The sequence below is a fragment of the Jaculus jaculus genome, chromosome 21 (assembly GCF_020740685.1).
Source record: "Jaculus jaculus isolate mJacJac1 chromosome 21, mJacJac1.mat.Y.cur, whole genome shotgun sequence".
In the NCBI taxonomy this organism is placed as follows: Eukaryota; Metazoa; Chordata; class Mammalia; order Rodentia; family Dipodidae; genus Jaculus; species Jaculus jaculus.
In genome coordinates, this window is record NC_059122.1 from 6906460 (window position 1) to 6923328 (window position 16869).

General features: G+C 53.0%; 1 protein-coding gene across 6 annotated transcripts in view; it reads right to left on the minus strand.

Annotated features, from left to right (window-relative positions):
* The window catches only part of Pars2 (prolyl-tRNA synthetase 2, mitochondrial), a 29965-nt gene extending 13517 nt beyond the window's left edge, over nucleotides 1–16448 (minus strand). The window contains exons 1-2 of one of the 6 annotated variants that reach the window (XM_004671331.3): nucleotides 16406–16442; nucleotides 9747–11875 (exon numbers count right to left, since the gene is read on the minus strand). In XM_004671331.3, the coding sequence (XP_004671388.2) occupies nucleotides 10404–11837 (1434 nt within the window). In that variant the 5' untranslated portion in view covers nucleotides 11838–11875; nucleotides 16406–16442 and the 3' untranslated portion in view covers nucleotides 9747–10403. Of the gene's footprint in view, nucleotides 1–9746; nucleotides 11876–16080; nucleotides 16199–16405 lie in introns of those variants that run through there. The other 5 variants (XM_045139377.1, XM_045139378.1, XR_006634495.1 and 2 more) reach the window with 5 other exon arrangements.
* Nucleotides 16449–16869: the final 421 nt, after the last annotated feature.

The following is a 16869-nucleotide window of genomic DNA, read 5'->3' on the forward strand; positions in this document are numbered from 1 at the left end:
TCACCTGACCTGCTACTTGGTAGTCAGAAGGCGTGAGCCACTTTTCCATCTATGAGTGGGCCACTCCAAGGTCTCCATTCTCAGCAAGCAAGGTTCAACATCACAGGTTAGTCTAAGACTTGCACACTTGTAAAGCTTTAAATAAATTGGTTCTCTATTTCTGGAATGTAGTTTTCAAAAGTGCCTTTAGGCTAACCATAAATAAACAAGTTTAACAGACTCCGTATTTGCAATTTAAAATGATTATTTAAAAAGCTGGGCTGGTGGGCTGGAGAGATGGCTTAGCAGTTAAGGCACTTGCCTGCAAAGCCAAAGGACCCAGGTTCGATCCCCCAGGACCTAAATAAGCCAGATGCACAAGGGATGCACGCATCTGGAGTTTGCAGCAGCTGGAGGCTCTGGTGCACCAATTCTCTCTCTCAAATAAATAGAAAATAAAACATTAAAAAAAAAAAAAAAGCTGTGTCAGGAGCCTTTAATTCCAGCATTTAGGAGGTAGAGAGAGAGACCCTACCTTGAAAAAACAACAAAAAGCTAGGGGTTGGTGATAGATCTCACTAATACGAACACTTGACAGGAGTGTGTGTTAAAGGCCAGCTCGGGCCACGCAGTGAGGCCATCATTGGAAGAAAAGGCAGTGGGAGGAGGGGTGAAGCTCAGCGGTCGTGTGCTTGTTTGCATGCGCACAGGCCTCTGGGTTCAAGTCTCAGCCCCAAAACAAGACTCGAGCATCCATGTGCATCAGTACTAGACCATGCACACACGCAGGGTCACCAATGTTACCAAAACAAGACAGAAGCATCCATGTGCATGAATTCTAGGCACGCGCATACACATGCAAGGTCATCAAATCAGAAGACTGAAGCATTCATGTGAGTGAATTCCAGACACGCATGCACATGCAGGGTCACCAAACAGACGACTAAGGCATCCACGTGTGTGAATTCTAGACACGCACACGCACACACGCAGGGTCACCAAAACAGAAGACTGAAGCATCCACGTGTGCGAGTTCTAGACACACGCGCACACGCAGGGTCACCAAAACAGAAGACTGAAGCATCCACGTGTGTGAGTTCTAGACACACGCGCACACGCAGGGTCACCAAAACAAGACTAAAGCATCCACGTGTGTGGATTCTAGACACACGCGCACAAGCAGGGTCACCAAAACAAGACTAAAGCATCAACGTGTGTGAGTTCTAGACACGCGCACACGCAGGGTCACCAAAACGGAAGACTGAAGCATCCACGTGTGTGAGTTCTAGACACGCACACGCAGGGTCACCAAAATGGAAGACTGAAGCATCCACGTGCGTGAGTTCTAGACACACGCGCACACGCAGGGTCACCAAAACGGAAGACTAAAGCATCCACGTGTGTGAGTTCTAGACACGCGCGCACACGCAGGGTCACCAAAACGGAAGACTGACGCATCCACGTGCGTGAGTTCTAGACACGCGCACACGCAGGGTCACCAAAACGGAAGACTGAAGCATCCACGTGCGTGAGTTCTAGACACACGCGCACACGCAGGGTCACCAAAACGGAAGACTGAAGCATCCACGTGCGTGAGTTCTAGACACGCGAACACGCAGGTCACCAAAACGGAAGACTGAAGCATCCACGTGCGTGAGTTCTAGACACGCGAACACGCAGGTCACCAAAACGGAAGACTGAAGCATCCACGTGCGTGAGTTCTAGACACGCGCACACGCAGGGTCACCAAAACAAGACTGAAGCATCCACGTGCGTGAGTTCTAGACACACGCGCACACGCAGGGTCACCAAAACGGAAGACTGAAGCATCCACGTGCGTGAGTTCTAGACACACGCGCACACGCAGGGTCACCAAAACGGAAGACTGAAGCATCCACGTGCGTGAGTTCTAGACACACGCGCACACGCAGGGTCACCAAAACGGAAGACTGAAGCATCCACGTGCGTGAGTTCTAGACACGCGCACACCCGCAGGGTCACCAAAATGGAAGACTGAAGCATCCACGTGCGTGAGTTCTAGACACGCGCGCACACGCAGGGTCACCAAAACGGAAGACTAAAGCATCCACGTGCGTGAGTTCTAGACACGCGCGCACACGCAGGGTCACCAAAACAAGACTCAAGTATCCATGTGTGTGGATTCTAGACACGCGCGCACACGCAGGGTCACCAAAACAGAAGACTGAAGCATCCACGTGCGTGAGTTCTAGACACACGCGCACACGCAGGGTCACCAAAACGGAAGACTAAAGCATCCACGTGCGTGAGTTCTAGACACACGCGCACACGCAGGGTCACCAAAACGGAAGACTGAAGCATCCACGTGCGTGAGTTCTAGACACACGCGCACACGCAGGGTCACCAAAACAGAAGACTGAAGCATCCACGTGCGTGAGTTCTAGACACACGCGCACACGCAGGGTCACCAAAACGGAAGACTGAAGCATCCACGTGCGTGAGTTCTAGACACGCGCACACGCAGGGTCACCAAAACGGAAGACTGAAGCATCCACGTGCGTGAGTTCTAGACACACGCACACGCAGGGTCACCAAAACGGAAGACTGAAGCATCCACGTGCGTGAGTTCTAGACACGCGCACACGCAGGGTCACCAAAACGGAAGACTGAAGCATCCACGTGCGTGAGTTCTAGACACACGCGCACACGCAGGGTCACCAAAACGGAAGACTGAAGCATCCACGTGTGTGAGTTCTAGACACACGCGCACACGCAGGGTCACCAAAACAAGACTGAAGCATCCACGTGCGTGAGTTCTAGACACACGCGCACACGCAGGGTCACCAAAACGGAAGACTGAAGCATCCACGTGCGTGAGTTCTAGACACACGCGCACGCAGGGTCACCAAAACGGAAGACTGAAGCATCCACGTGCGTGAGTTCTAGACACGCGCGCACACGCAGGGTCACCAAAACGGAAGACTGAAGCATCCACGTGCGTGAGTTCTAGACACGCGCGCACACGCAGAGTCACCAAAACGGAAGACTGAAGCATCCACGTGCGTGAGTTCTAGACACGCGCGCACACGCAGGGTCACCAAAACGGAAGACTGAAGCATCCACGTGCGTGAGTTCTAGACACACGCGCACACGCAGGGTCACCAAAACGGAAGACTGAAGCATCCACGTGCGTGAGTTCTAGACACACGCGCACACGCAGGGTCACCAAAACGGAAGACTGAAGCATCCACGTGCGTGAGTTCTAGACACGCGCGCACACGCAGGGTCACCAAAACGGAAGACTGAAGCATCCACGTGCGTGAGTTCTAGACACGCGCGCACACGCAGGGTCACCAAAACGGAAGACTGAAGCATCCACGTGCGTGAGTTCTAGACACACGCGCACACGCAGGGTCACCAAAACGGAAGACTGAAGCATCCACGTGCGTGAGTTCTAGACACACGCACACGCAGGGTCACCAAAACGGAAGACTGAAGCATCCACGTGCGTGAGTTCTAGACACACGCGCACACGCAGGGTCACCAAAACGGAAGACTGAAGCATCCACGTGCGTGAGTTCTAGACACGCGCGCACACGCAGGGTCACCAAAACGGAAGACTGAATCATCCACGTGCGTGAGTTCTAGACACGCGCGCACACGCAGGGTCACCAAAACGGAAGACTGAAGCATCCACGTGCGTGAGTTCTAGACACGCGCGCACACGCAGGGTCACCAAAACGGAAGACTGAAGCATCCACGTGCGTGAGTTCTAGACACACGCACACGCAGGGTCACCAAAACGGAAGACTGAAGCATCCACGTGTGTGAGTTCTAGACACACGCGCACACGCAGGGTCACCAAAACGGAAGACTGAAGCATCCACGTGTGTGAGTTCTAGACACACGCACACGCAGGGTCACCAAAACGGAAGACTGAAGCATCCACGTGCGTGAGTTCTAGACACACGCACACGCAGGGTCACCAAAACGGAAGACTGAAGCATCCACGTGCGTGAGTTCTAGACACACGCGCACACGCAGGGTCACCAAAACAAGACTAAAGCATCCACGTGTGTGAGTTCTAGACACACGCGCACACGCAGGGTCACCAAAACGGAAGACTGAAGCATCCACGTGCGTGAGTTCTAGACACGCGCGCACACGCAGGGTCACCAAAACGGAAGACTGAAGCATCCACGTGCGTGAGTTCTAGACACGCGCGCACACGCCGGGTCACCAAAACGGAAGACTGAAGCATCCACGTGCGTGAGTTCTAGACACGCGCGCACACGCAGGGTCACCAAAACGGAAGACTGAAGCATCCACGTGCGTGAGTTCTAGACACACGCGCACACGCAGGGTCACCAAAACGGAAGACTGAAGCATCCACGTGCGTGAGTTCTAGACACACGCGCACACGCAGGGTCACCAAAACGGAAGACTGAAGCATCCACGTGCGTGAGTTCTAGACACGCGCGCACACGCAGGGTCACCAAAACGGAAGACTGAAGCATCCACGTGCGTGAGTTCTAGACACGCGCGCACACGCAGGGTCACCAAAACGGAAGACTGAAGCATCCACGTGCGTGAGTTCTAGACACGCGCGCACACGCAGGGTCACCAAAACGGAAGACTGAAGCATCCACGTGCGTGAGTTCTAGACACACGCGCACACGCAGGGTCACCAAAACGGAAGACTGAAGCATCCACGTGCGTGAGTTCTAGACACGCGCACACGCAGGGTCACCAAAACGGAAGACAGAAGCATCCACGTGCGTGAGTTCTAGACACGCGCACACGCAGGGTCACCAAAACGGAAGACTGAAGCATCCACGTGCGTGAGTTCTAGACACGCGCACACGCAGGGTCACCAAAACGGAAGACTGAAGCATCCACGTGCGTGAGTTCTAGACACGCGCGCACACGCAGGGTCACCAAAACGGAAGACTGAAGCATCCACGTGCGTGAGTTCTAGACACGCGCGCACACGCAGGGTCACCAAAACGGAAGACTGAAGCATCCACGTGCGTGAGTTCTAGACACGCGCGCACACGCAGGGTCACCAAAACGGAAGACTGAAGCATCCACGTGCGTGAGTTCTAGACACGCGCGCACACGCAGGGTCACCAAAACGGAAGACTGAAGCATCCACGTGCGTGAGTTCTAGACACGCGCGCACACGCAGGGTCACCAAAACGGAAGACTGAAGCATCCACGTGCGTGAGTTCTAGACACGCGCGCACACGCAGGGTCACCAAAACGGAAGACTGAAGCATCCACGTGCGTGAGTTCTAGACACGCGCGCACACGCAGGGTCACCAAAACGGAAGACTGAAGCATCCACGTGCGTGAGTTCTAGACACACGCGCACACGCAGGGTCACCAAAACAAGACTAAAGCATCCACGTGCGTGAGTTCTAGACACGCGCACACGCAGGGTCACCAAAACAAGACTAAAGCATCCACGTGCGTGAGTTCTAGACACACGCGCACACGCAGGGTCACCAAAACGGAAGACTGAAGCATCCACGTGCGTGAGTTCTAGACACGCGCGCACACGCAGGGTCACCAAAACGGAAGACTGAAGCATCCACGTGCGTGAGTTCTAGACACGCGCGCACACGCAGGGTCACCAAAACGGAAGACTGAAGCATCCACGTGCGTGAGTTCTAGACACACGCGCACACGCAGGGTCACCAAAACGGAAGACTGAAGCATCCACGTGCGTGAGTTCTAGACACACGCGCACACGCAGGGTCACCAAAACGGAAGACTGAAGCATCCACGTGCGTGAGTTCTAGACACACGCGCACACGCAGGGTCACCAAAACGGAAGACTGAAGCATCCACGTGCGTGAGTTCTAGACACGCGCACACGCAGGGTCACCAAAACGGAAGACTGAAGCATCCACGTGCGTGAGTTCTAGACACGCGCACACGCAGGGTCACCAAAACGGAAGACTGAAGCATCCACGTGCGTGAGTTCTAGACACACGCGCACACGCAGGGTCACCAAAACGGAAGACTGAAGCATCCACGTGCGTGAGTTCTAGACACACGCGCACACGCAGGGTCACCAAAACGGAAGACTGAAGCATCCACGTGCGTGAGTTCTAGACACACGCGCACACGCAGGGTCACCAAAACAAGACTAAAGCATCCACGTGCGTGAGTTCTAGACACACGCGCACACGCAGGGTCACCAAAACGGAAGACTGAAGCATCCACGTGTGTGAGTTCTAGACACGCGCACACGCAGGGTCACCAAAACGGAAGACTGAAGCATCCACGTGTGTGAGTTCTAGACACGCGCACACGCAGGGTCACCAAAACGGAAGACTGAAGCATCCACGTGTGTGAGTTCTAGACACACGCGCACACGCAGGGTCACCAAAACGGAAGACTGAAGCATCCACGTGTGTGAGTTCTAGACACACGCGCACACGCAGGGTCACCAAACAGAAGACGAAGGCATCCACGTGTGTGGATTCTACATGTGCGCCCACACGCAGGGTCACCGAACAGAAGACGTGTGTGGGTTCTAGATGCGCGCACACACACAGGGTCACTGAACAGAAGACTAAGGCATCCACGTGTGTGGGTTCTAGACACGTGCACACAGACAGGGTCACCAAACAGAAGACTAAGGCATCCACGTGTGGATTCTAGATGCGCACACACGCAGGGTCACCAAACAGAAGACTAAGGCATCCACATGTGTGGATTCTAGACGCACACACACACACACAGGGTCACCAAACAGAAGACTAAGGCATCCACGAGTGTGGATTCTACATGTGCGCACACACACAGGATCACCAAAACAGAAGACTAAGGCATCCACGAGTGTGAATTCTACATGCGCACACGCAGGATCACCAAAACAGAAGACTAAGGCATCCATGTGTGCGGATTCTAGACATGCGCACACACTCAGGGCACACATGCAGGGTCACCAAACAGAAGACTAAGGCATCCATGTGTGTGGATTCTAGACATGCGCACACTGGTCTTGAACCTGATAGGAAGCCAAGGATGACCTTATAGTTGTTTTAATTTTATTTATTTATTTTGGTTTTTCGAGGTAGGCTGTCAATGTAGTCCCGGCTGGCCTGGAATTCACTATGTAGTCTCAAGGTGACCTTGAACTCACGGCTATCCTACCTCTGCCTCCCGAGTGTGGAGAATTAAAGGCGAGTGTGGAGAATTAAAGGCGAGTGTGGGGAATTAAAGGCGAGTGTGGGGAATTAAAGGCGAGTGTGGGGAATTAAAGGCGAGTGTGGGGAATTAAAGGCGTGTAGCACCATGACTGGCCTGATCTTGAACTTTTGATTCTCCTACCTCCCGAGGGCTGGGATTTTGCGTGCACTGGCCACACCTGTGCTGGCTGGAACCCAGGGCTCTGTGCATCATGCATTTTCACTTCTCATGAGGCTAGCCTCGGGCACAAATTCAGTTCTGCTTGTTTTGGTTTTTCGAGGTAGGGTCTCACTCTAGCCCAGGCTGACCTGGAATTAATTCACTATGGAGTCTCGGGCTGGCCTCGAACTCACCATGATCCTCCTACCTCTGCCTCCTGAGTGTGGGATTAAAGGCGTGTGCCAACAGAGTGGGCCAGTTTTGCTTTCTGAAAAACACTTTGCTTAAGCAAGGGACAAGCAGTGCTGTGGGAAGGTCAAAAATTTTGGTTGGTGTCTGGATTTTAGCTGATTCTCATGCATTATGAAACCACTGCCGAGAATCATGTTTGCTTCTCTGTAAAATGTAACCATACTGATCTTGTGTGGCTTTTCCCCTTGTTTTATTTTTATTTTAGGGAGCGAGAGAATTGTCTTGCCAGGGCCTCAGCCACTGCACTCGAATTCCAAACACTTGTGCCACCTAGTAGGCATGTGCGACCTTGCGCTTGCCTCACCTTTGCATGCCTGGCTTATGTGGGATCTGGAGGGTCAAACATGGGTCCTTAGGCTTTGCAGGCAAGTGCCTTAATTGCTAAGTGATCTCTCCAGTCTTTTTGTGTGCATGCATATGTGTGTGTGTGTGTGTGTGTGTGTGTGTGTGCGCGGACTGACCTGGAACTCACTATGTATGTAGTGTCAGGGTGGCCTCAAACTCTTAGCAATCCTCCTACCTCTGCCTCCCGAGTGCTGGGATTAAAGGTATATGCCACCATGCCCAGCTTCAAGAAATATTTCACCTTGAGCGAGTCACTAAGTCTCAAGGGGGGCCTCGTCTGGTTGTTTTATAAAAAACATATTTGAAAATTTTTATTTATTTACCAGAGAGAGCAAGGGAGGGAGGGAAGGAAGAGGGAGAGAATGGGGATGCCAGGGCCTCCTGCCACTGCAAAGGAACTCCAGACATATGTGCCAGCCACCATGTGCATCTGGGGAATCGAACCTGGGTCCTTAGGCTTCACAGGCAAGTGCCTTAACCGCTGAGCCATCTCGCCAGCTCTTGACATACTCTTGTCAGACCTGGATATACATGTTCCACATCCAGCATGAAGGGAAGACAGGAGGCAGCATGGCCGCGGTGGCTCAGCCTTGATCCCACAGAATCCGGCCAGACACCCGATCTTTTATTTTCATATATACATATGAGATGTTATTTTAAAAATTTATTTATTTATTTTGCTTTTTCAAGGTAGGGTCTCACTGTAGCCCAAGGATGACCTGGAATTCACTATGTAGTCTTAGGGGTGGCCTTGAACTCACAGTGATCGTCTTCTCCCTCCGGAGTGCTGGGATTAAAGGTGTGAGCAACCATGCCCGGCAAAAAAAAAAAAAAAAAAAAAAAAAAAAATTATCTCACAAGCAGAGAGAGAGGAGAGAGACAGAGAATGATCATGCCAGGGCCTCTAGCCATTGCACACTAACTCCAGATGCCTATGTCCCCCTGTGCATCTGGCTTATGTGGGTCCTGGGGAATTGAACCGGGGTCCTTTGGCTTTGCAGGCAAATGCCTTAACCACTAAGCCATCCCTCCAGCCCCTCCAGACACCAGCTCTTAATAGCCACCCTCCACTTGTATCCACCCCTGCACCTAGGACAAGGTTGCCATGAAATTGGAGCCTACTGTTCCTGACACCTGTGGGAAAATGGTTTAAAACCTATTTTCAGGCAGTTAAAGGTGCTTACTTGTAAGGCTGGACTGGCTGGCCTCCATTCCCCAGGACCCACGTAAAGCCAGGTGTACAAAGTGTTGTATGCGTCTGGAGTTATCTGTAGTGGCAGGAGACCCTAGTGAGACATTTCCTCTCTAATTCTCCTTACAAATAAATAACAGTAAAAGTAGGCCTGCAGAGATGGCTTAACAGTTAAGGCACTTGCCTGCGAAGCCTAAGGACCCAGGTTCAATTCTCCTGGTCCCATGAAAACCAGATGCACATGATAGTGCAGACATCTGGAGTCATTTGCACTGGCTAGAGGCCCTGGATTACCCATTCTCTCTCTCTCTCCCTCTCAAATAAAGATAAATAAAAAGTTCAATAAAAGTTTTCTTTTTAAAGAAAAAGAACCGTATTTTCAGGTTGGGGAGATGGACTTGCTTATAAAGCCTGCCCATCTGGGTTTAATTCCTCAGTAGCCGTGTAAAGCTTTTGCTGGGGCAAAAAGCACTTGTTGTACACACACTCTCACACAAAATATAACAACAAATTTTGTGTAAAAAAAAAAAAAATTCCTAGCCACCCTTCTCCTGAACTGGAAATGGTAAATAAATACACAATAAGCATTTGGAAACACAGTTGCATCAGCAGATACTTATCTCAACTTAACACAAAAGTCTCATAACCAAAGTTTGATTTTATTCGATCAGTAGAAAACATCATCAGTGAGTAGGCCACCCCAGAAGGGTAAGGGGTCTGGAGGAAGGATTTAGGCTACCAGGTAATATGACAACTTTCGGGGAAGCTTAGACTGTGCTGGTCCCAGGGACCAGATCCGTGTGTCGCGAACCTCTAGCGGAGGACCTTGGAGACCTGGCTCCAGCTTGCTGACTCACAGATGTCCCCAGCAGGGGAGCTGACGTGCCCTCACCAGTGAGTCGGTGGCAGTCAGGTCTCCGGACTCCCCCTGAACTCTTGGTCATAGGCTTGCTTTCTGGACAATGGAAATGCAAGGCGTGGTCACACTTCCCAGTGTTGTGCGTGTGTCTGGAGGGGGGAGGGGCTAGTGGCCCTCACCCGTTCATTCCACTCCTGAACACAGGAACCGTGGGGAAGGGAAGGGAACCGGGTCTCCGGTGTGCCTGTCAGCCTCCTGCGGAAGTGTCAAGAACAGCGGGCGCCATGGCCGGCTGAGGCAGGGATCGGATCAGCCGCCTTAGACGTCATCCGCGGGGACAACCAGGTAAATCCGGGTTCCCCTGACATGGGCTCACCCTCCACGAGAGAGGGGCCGGCTTACAGCAATGCCGCAGGGGACGCCGGGCCCGGGCGCCTACACAACCTGCACGCCGGTCAGGAGCTCCACGACCCCCTCTTTGGGGAGGAAGACCACCTCCCCGGTGTTCTGACACCACACCTCCAGGTGGGCACGGTCCTCCAGGGCCCTCTTGCCAGCGATGACCACGAAGGGGTAGCCGAGCTTGTTGGCGTCCTTCAGCCTGTGCCCGATGGTCAGGTGGGTCCTGTCGTCCAGCACGACCTCGCCGCGGAGCTGAGGCGCCGAGTCTGCGATGTCGTCGTACAGCTGGCCCACGAGCGCCGCGGCCGCCGCCGCCTCCTTGCTGCCCCTCTTGGGGGGGACGAGACACACTTGGTACGGGGCCACGAGGCCGGGCCAGCGGATGCAGTCTTCCGCAGAGAGCGCTTCGATGGCAGCGGCCAAGATCCGCGTCACCCCCAAGCCGTAGCAGCCCATCTCGGCCAGGGACGGTTCGCCGTGGGCATTGGTGAACTGGGCGTTGAAGACAGAGGAGTACTTGGTGCCCAGGTAGAACGTGTGCCCCACCTCGATGCCCTTGGTTTCCGTCAGGGGGCCCTGGCAGGCGGGGCAGCTTGTCTGGGATGGGCCGAGGGTCTCCACGTTGGCGGAGAAGTGGCAGCTGGGACACACTGCAAGCCGGTCCTCTCCGACATCCACGGGCAGGTGGAACTCATGGGACGTGTGGCCCCCGATGCTGCCCACGGCCGCCTGCGCCCTGACGCAGCGCAGCCCCAGCCGGCCGAAGAGGCCGCGGTAGGCGCCGCTCACCAGGCCGTAGGTGTGCTGGGCGGCCTCCCGGCAGACATCAAAGGTGTACATGTCCTTCATGTGGAACTCCCGGCCTCGGAGAAGTCCGAAGCGGGGCCTGGGCTCGTCTCGAAACTTCCTGGTCACCTGGTACAGCAGCAAGGGAAGCTGCTTATAGGACATGGTCTTCTGGGAGGCGACCAGGGCGGTGACGGCCTCCTCGTGAGTGGGCCCCAGGCAGTACTCCTTGCCGTGCCTGTCCTTCAGCCGCAGCAGCTCCCTGCCCATCAGGTCCCAGCGGCCGGAGGCGCGCCACAGCTCGGCTGGGCACAGGCAGGGCATGTTGATTTTCTGGCCCCCGATGGCCTGCATCTCCTGGTCGATCAGCCGCACGAGCTTCTCCATGGCCCGGACGGTGTAGGGCAGGAGGTGGTAACAGCCAGGGCCTGCTGGGAGGATCAGGCCCGCCTGCAGCATCAGTCGCTGGCTCTTACAGGTCAGGTCCCTAGATCTGCCCTCCGCCGAGGGCACCTGATCTTCCCGCAGGTTCTGTGGCTGGAACATACGGGACAGCAGCAAGCGCGGCCCTCTCCCCGCGGCATCGTGGTGACACCTGCAGAGACCCACGCACCCAGAGAGCTGGCGGCGACGGGCGGCCAGGGCAGACAGCGTTCTGCATCTTGTCAACAGTCCTTCCATGACACCCTGGCACAGGGTGGCGCGGCACCTACAGAAAACTGATTTGCGCGAGAATGAGCATGAACCGGGTCCTCACACACCGAGCAGCTGCCTGGCCTGGCTCCAGCAAGCTCCTGGGACAGAACTGACTGGACAGGCTGGAGGGAGGGCTCAGCGGTTAAGGCGCTCGCCGGCAAAGCCTGGGGACCCAGGTTTGACTCTCCAGATCTCACGTAAGCCAGGTGCACGGAGGCGATGCAAGTACAAGGTGGCATGTGCACACAAGGGGACGCACGTGTCTGGAGTTCGATTGCAATGGCTGAGGCCCTGGGTGCCAATTCTCTCTCACTCGGTCCCATTAAAAAAAAAGAAAAAGGGAAAAAAGAACCAGCTGGTGATGCAGACCCTTCTACCACTTTTCTCACCTCTTATGTAGAGCTCTTGTTTTAATCATAACCACCCACCATGGAGATTGCAGAGTGGTTCCACACATGGGCTCTGGGACCAGGCAGTGTGGGTTCTGGGTGGGTTTCCCACTACTGCCCTCTCTGCAATTTAGGATACCTGTTTCCACTCTGCTTAAATTTTCACCTATGAAATGGTCCTAACCTTGTAACTTCATTCTCAGAATTTAGAAGCAGGAAGGTTCTTTAGAACTGTTTTGGGCACTTTGTGGATGTTTGGTACTGTTTAGGAAAACTGGTGAGCTGGGTGCGTGGTGGCTCACGCCTTTAATCCTGGCACTCGGGAGGCAGAAAGCAGGAGGATCACTGTGAGTTCGAGGCCACCCTGAGACTACATAGTGAATTCCAGGTCAGCCTGAGCTAGAGTAAGACCCTACCTTGAAAACCAAAAAAAAAAAAAAGAAAAGAAAAGGAAAAAGAAAAAAGAAAAAGAGAGAGAGAGAGAAGCAGGGGAAAAGAAGTGGAAACAAATAAACTACAATCCTACAATCCCATAGCCAACAGCTGAAGGCATTTGTAATCCCTGGTTTCTTTTCCCATCCTCTGCTGAAATGTCAGTATCACAGGGCACAGCGGCACATGCCTGTAATCCCAGCACTAAGGCAGAGGCAAGAGGATGGTCACAACTTTGAGGATAATCTGATCTAGATGGCAAGTTCTGAGTCAGCCAGGAGTACACTGGCCCTGTCTCAAAGACATTAAGACTGGGGCTGGAAAGATGGCTCAGCAGTTAACAGGAGCTCGCTTGCAAAGCCTACAGGTCCGGGTTCCATTCCCCAGAACCAGTGTAAAGTGAGATGCACAAATGGTGCATGCATCTGGACTTCCTCTGCAGTGGCAAGAGGCCCTGTGAGGCCCTGCTCTAAATAATTTTTTTAGTATATTTTTATTTTTATTTATTTGGGGGGGGGGAGGGAGAATATGGGTGTGCCAGGGCCTCCAGCAGCTGCAAACTCCAAACACATGCACTGCCTTGTGCTTCTGGCTTACATGGGTCCTGGGGAATCGAACCTGGGTCCTTTGGCTTTGCAGGCAAGCATCTTAACAGCTAAGCCATCTCTCCAGCTCAAGTAATTTTGTTTTTAATCAGTATTTGGCCTGGAGAGATGGCTTAGCCTTTAAGATACTTGTCTGCAAAGCCGAAGGACCCAGGTTCGATTCCCCAGTACCCACATGAAGCCAGATGCACAAGGTGGCACACGTGTCTGAAGTTCGTTTTCAGTGGCTAAAGGCCCTGGCATGCCCATTCTCTCTAATGGTCTCTTGCTTTCTCTTAAATAAATACAAATTTTAAAAAATCAGTGTTATGAAAAGCCGGACGTGGTAGCACACCTCTTTAATCCCAGCACTGGGGAGGCAGAGGTAGGAGGACTGCCAAGAGTTCGAGGCCACCCTGAGACTACACAGTGAATTCCAGGTCAGCCTGAGCTAGCTAGAGTGAGATCCTACCTCCAAAAAACAAACAAACAAAAAAATCAGTGTCATAGAGCCAGGCATGTTGGCACATGCCTTTAATCTCAGTACTTGGATTTCTCTGAGTTCAAGGCCAGCCTAGGCTACAGGGAGACTCTACCTCACAAAACTAAAAAGAAGCAAACAAACAAAAAAATCAGTATTATATATGTGCCCTCCTCCCAGCACAAAGTCCTTGTCCAGTTTCCTGCACCCTGGGTGGAACACGTGCTGACCTCCAGACCTCCCATCTCCCCTGAGGACCGTGTACTTGCAACTCGGTGACTCAAATGAATTCAGCGTGGCTCCCCGTCCAGGGCAGCGCCAAAGCCAGCCCTCCATCCAGAAGCCTGTGTTCGCCTGCTGCACTCTGTCACGGTTCAGTGGCCCTCTGGACCCTGCCATGTCTTCCCTCCTTTCCCCCATGCGGCCTGCACCTGGGCCTGATCTCTTCACTGAACGCCTGGTTTGTATTCCTGCCTCCTTCCACCCATCTCCATTCAGCAGCCCCGGTGGATGTCACCGTGGTAGAGAAGCAGCTAAACGTGGAACTGATCCACGGAGTTTCTGTAAGAGTTCAGCTGAGGAGCTAAAACTTATCTTTGTCCGCAGATGGAAATATCCCAAAGAGGAGGGGTTGGAGGGATGGCTTAGCCATTAAGCGCTAGCCTGTGAAGCCCATGGACCCAGGTTCGAGGCTCGATTCCCCAGGACCCACTTAAGTCACGTGCACCAGGTGGAGCACGCATCTGGAGTTCCTTTGCAGTGGCTGGAGGCCCTAGTGCACCCATTCTCTCACTCTCTCTGTCTCTCTCTCACATTAAAAAAAAAAAAAAATCCCAAAGAGGAAACTGCCCAGAAAGGGCACGGATTGACAATAAGAAGGAAAGACAGGGGGCTGGAGACATGGCTTAGTGGTTAAGGCATTCGCCTGCAAAGTCAAAGGACCTCCGTTCAATTCCCCAGGACCCACATAAGCCAGATGCACAAAGTGGCGCATGCGTCTGGAGTTCCTTTGCATTGGCTGGAGGGCCTGCGGCACCCATATTCATATTCCCTCCCCCTCTCTCTCTCAAAAAAAAAAGAAGGCGGCAAGATAGTTTAAGTGAAAACAAAGTTAAAATGGAGTTCACTGTTAAGGTGGCCTGAATACAAAAAATAATTAATATGCAAAGTGCCACATCTTGTCTGTTCACTTAACCCTCTCCTCGGCTATGAAAACTGCCGGGCATGGTGGCGCACACCTTTAATCCCAGCACTCGGGAGGCAGAGGTAGGAGGATTGCTATGAGCTCGAGGCCACCCTGAGACTCCATGGTGAATTCCAGGTCAGCATGGGCTACAGTGAGATCCTACCTCGAAAAAACAACAACAACAAACAAAACTATAAAGTGGAGGGCTGGAGAGATGGCTTAGCAGTTAAGGCACATGTCTGAGAAGCCTAAGAACCCATGTTCGATTCTCCAGGTACCAAGTAAGTCAAATACACATGGTGGCGCATGCTTCTGGAGTTCGTTTGAACTGGCTAGAGGCGCTGGTACGCTCATTCTCCCCTCTCTCTGTCTCTAATAAATAAATATAAATAAATATTTTTTAAAAACTATAAAGTGGGAATAAAATCTCAGCTCTCGGCGAAACTCCTTTGAAAGGCTACTTCAAGCTCTTTGACCCCCGGGGGTAAATAAGCTCCTCTAATTTCACTCACACTGGCACTGGAGTGCTCTTTCCAGAACATTTCTGCAGCATTACCACTACACAGGAGGCAGCAATGACACACTGTCTTGTTTTAAACAGCTTCCTGCTGCCCTGACAACATGGTCTGTACTTTAGACCCTCCAATGCACAGCACATTCCCACCACATCCAGTAAGCCCTCCCAGCTTGCAGCCATGCTCCAACAGACTAACCCTCCTGAAAACAAACAAACAAACAAACAAACAAACAAACAAAAGGCTGGAGACTGGCTTAGCGGTTAAGGCGCTTGCCTGCAAAGCCAAAGGGTTCGATTCCACGTAAGCCAGATGCTCAAGGTGGTGCAAACATCTGGAGTTCCTTTATAGTGGTTGGAAGCCCTGGCGCGCATCCCCTCTCTCTCCCTCTCTGCCCCTTTCTCTCTCAAATATAAGTAAAATATAAATTAAAAGGAAAAGGTACCAGGGACTGCCCGGCCAGGAACAGTAATGAAGTTTCATCCTACAAGCATTTATTGGGTACCTGCTTAGCTACCAAAAAAAAAAAAACAAAAAACAAAAACCGGGACACGGCGGCGCACGGGACGTGAGTTCGAGACCACCCTAAGACTCCATACTGAATTCCAGGTCAGCCTGGACTAGAGTAAGAAAGACCCTACCTCAAAAATCCAAAAGAAACAAACAACAACAACAAAGCAATAAAACAACCCTTGTCACAGCAACTTCCACCCGTCCTCCAAGCTGCAGACGGCCTCCCTTGCACGCAGGTGCATGCAATGCACCAGCGCCCATTGACTACAGAGCGCAAGGACGGCGCGCCGGACGTGCCATAATTGCTACACGCGAAACAGCAACGAAACCCCACTCGGCCTTCACCGCGGGGGAAGGACACCCAAGAGTTCTGTGGCAACTGCAGGGCAGGGCGACATGGAGAAAAGAACACCACTGAGCCGTCCCCAGCGCCGCCCCCGGGCCCACGCTTACCTCGGACAACCCGTTTCTGCCGCCGCCCTCGCGTCTTCCCGCCGGAGCCCGTGGTGCGCCTGCGCCAGGTCGTCATAAGCTCCGCCTCTCCCCCCCCCGAGTCTTTCTGACCAATCGTAAAGCTGAGTTCCTCCACCCGGAAGTGGGACGCTCTGGGCCCCCCCACCGACCATAGAGCGGCGCCAGAGGGTGACCGGAAGTTGAGCCATGAGCACTTCCGGAGGAGCTCTGTAGGACGCAGGGAGGAGTGACTCTATGGCCAAAGCTGGTCCAGAAACGATTTTTCCCTTTCACCGCCAGATTGCACGCCCCTCCCACGGCACGGGTGACGGCTCTGTAACCATGACAACACGAGCTGTAGGTTCAAAACCATTCTATGAATATACGGGTTTCTGATTTAAGTAAGTTTTAAAGCTGCAAAACAAACAGGGCCGGAGAGATGCCTTAGCGGTTGAGGCGCTGGC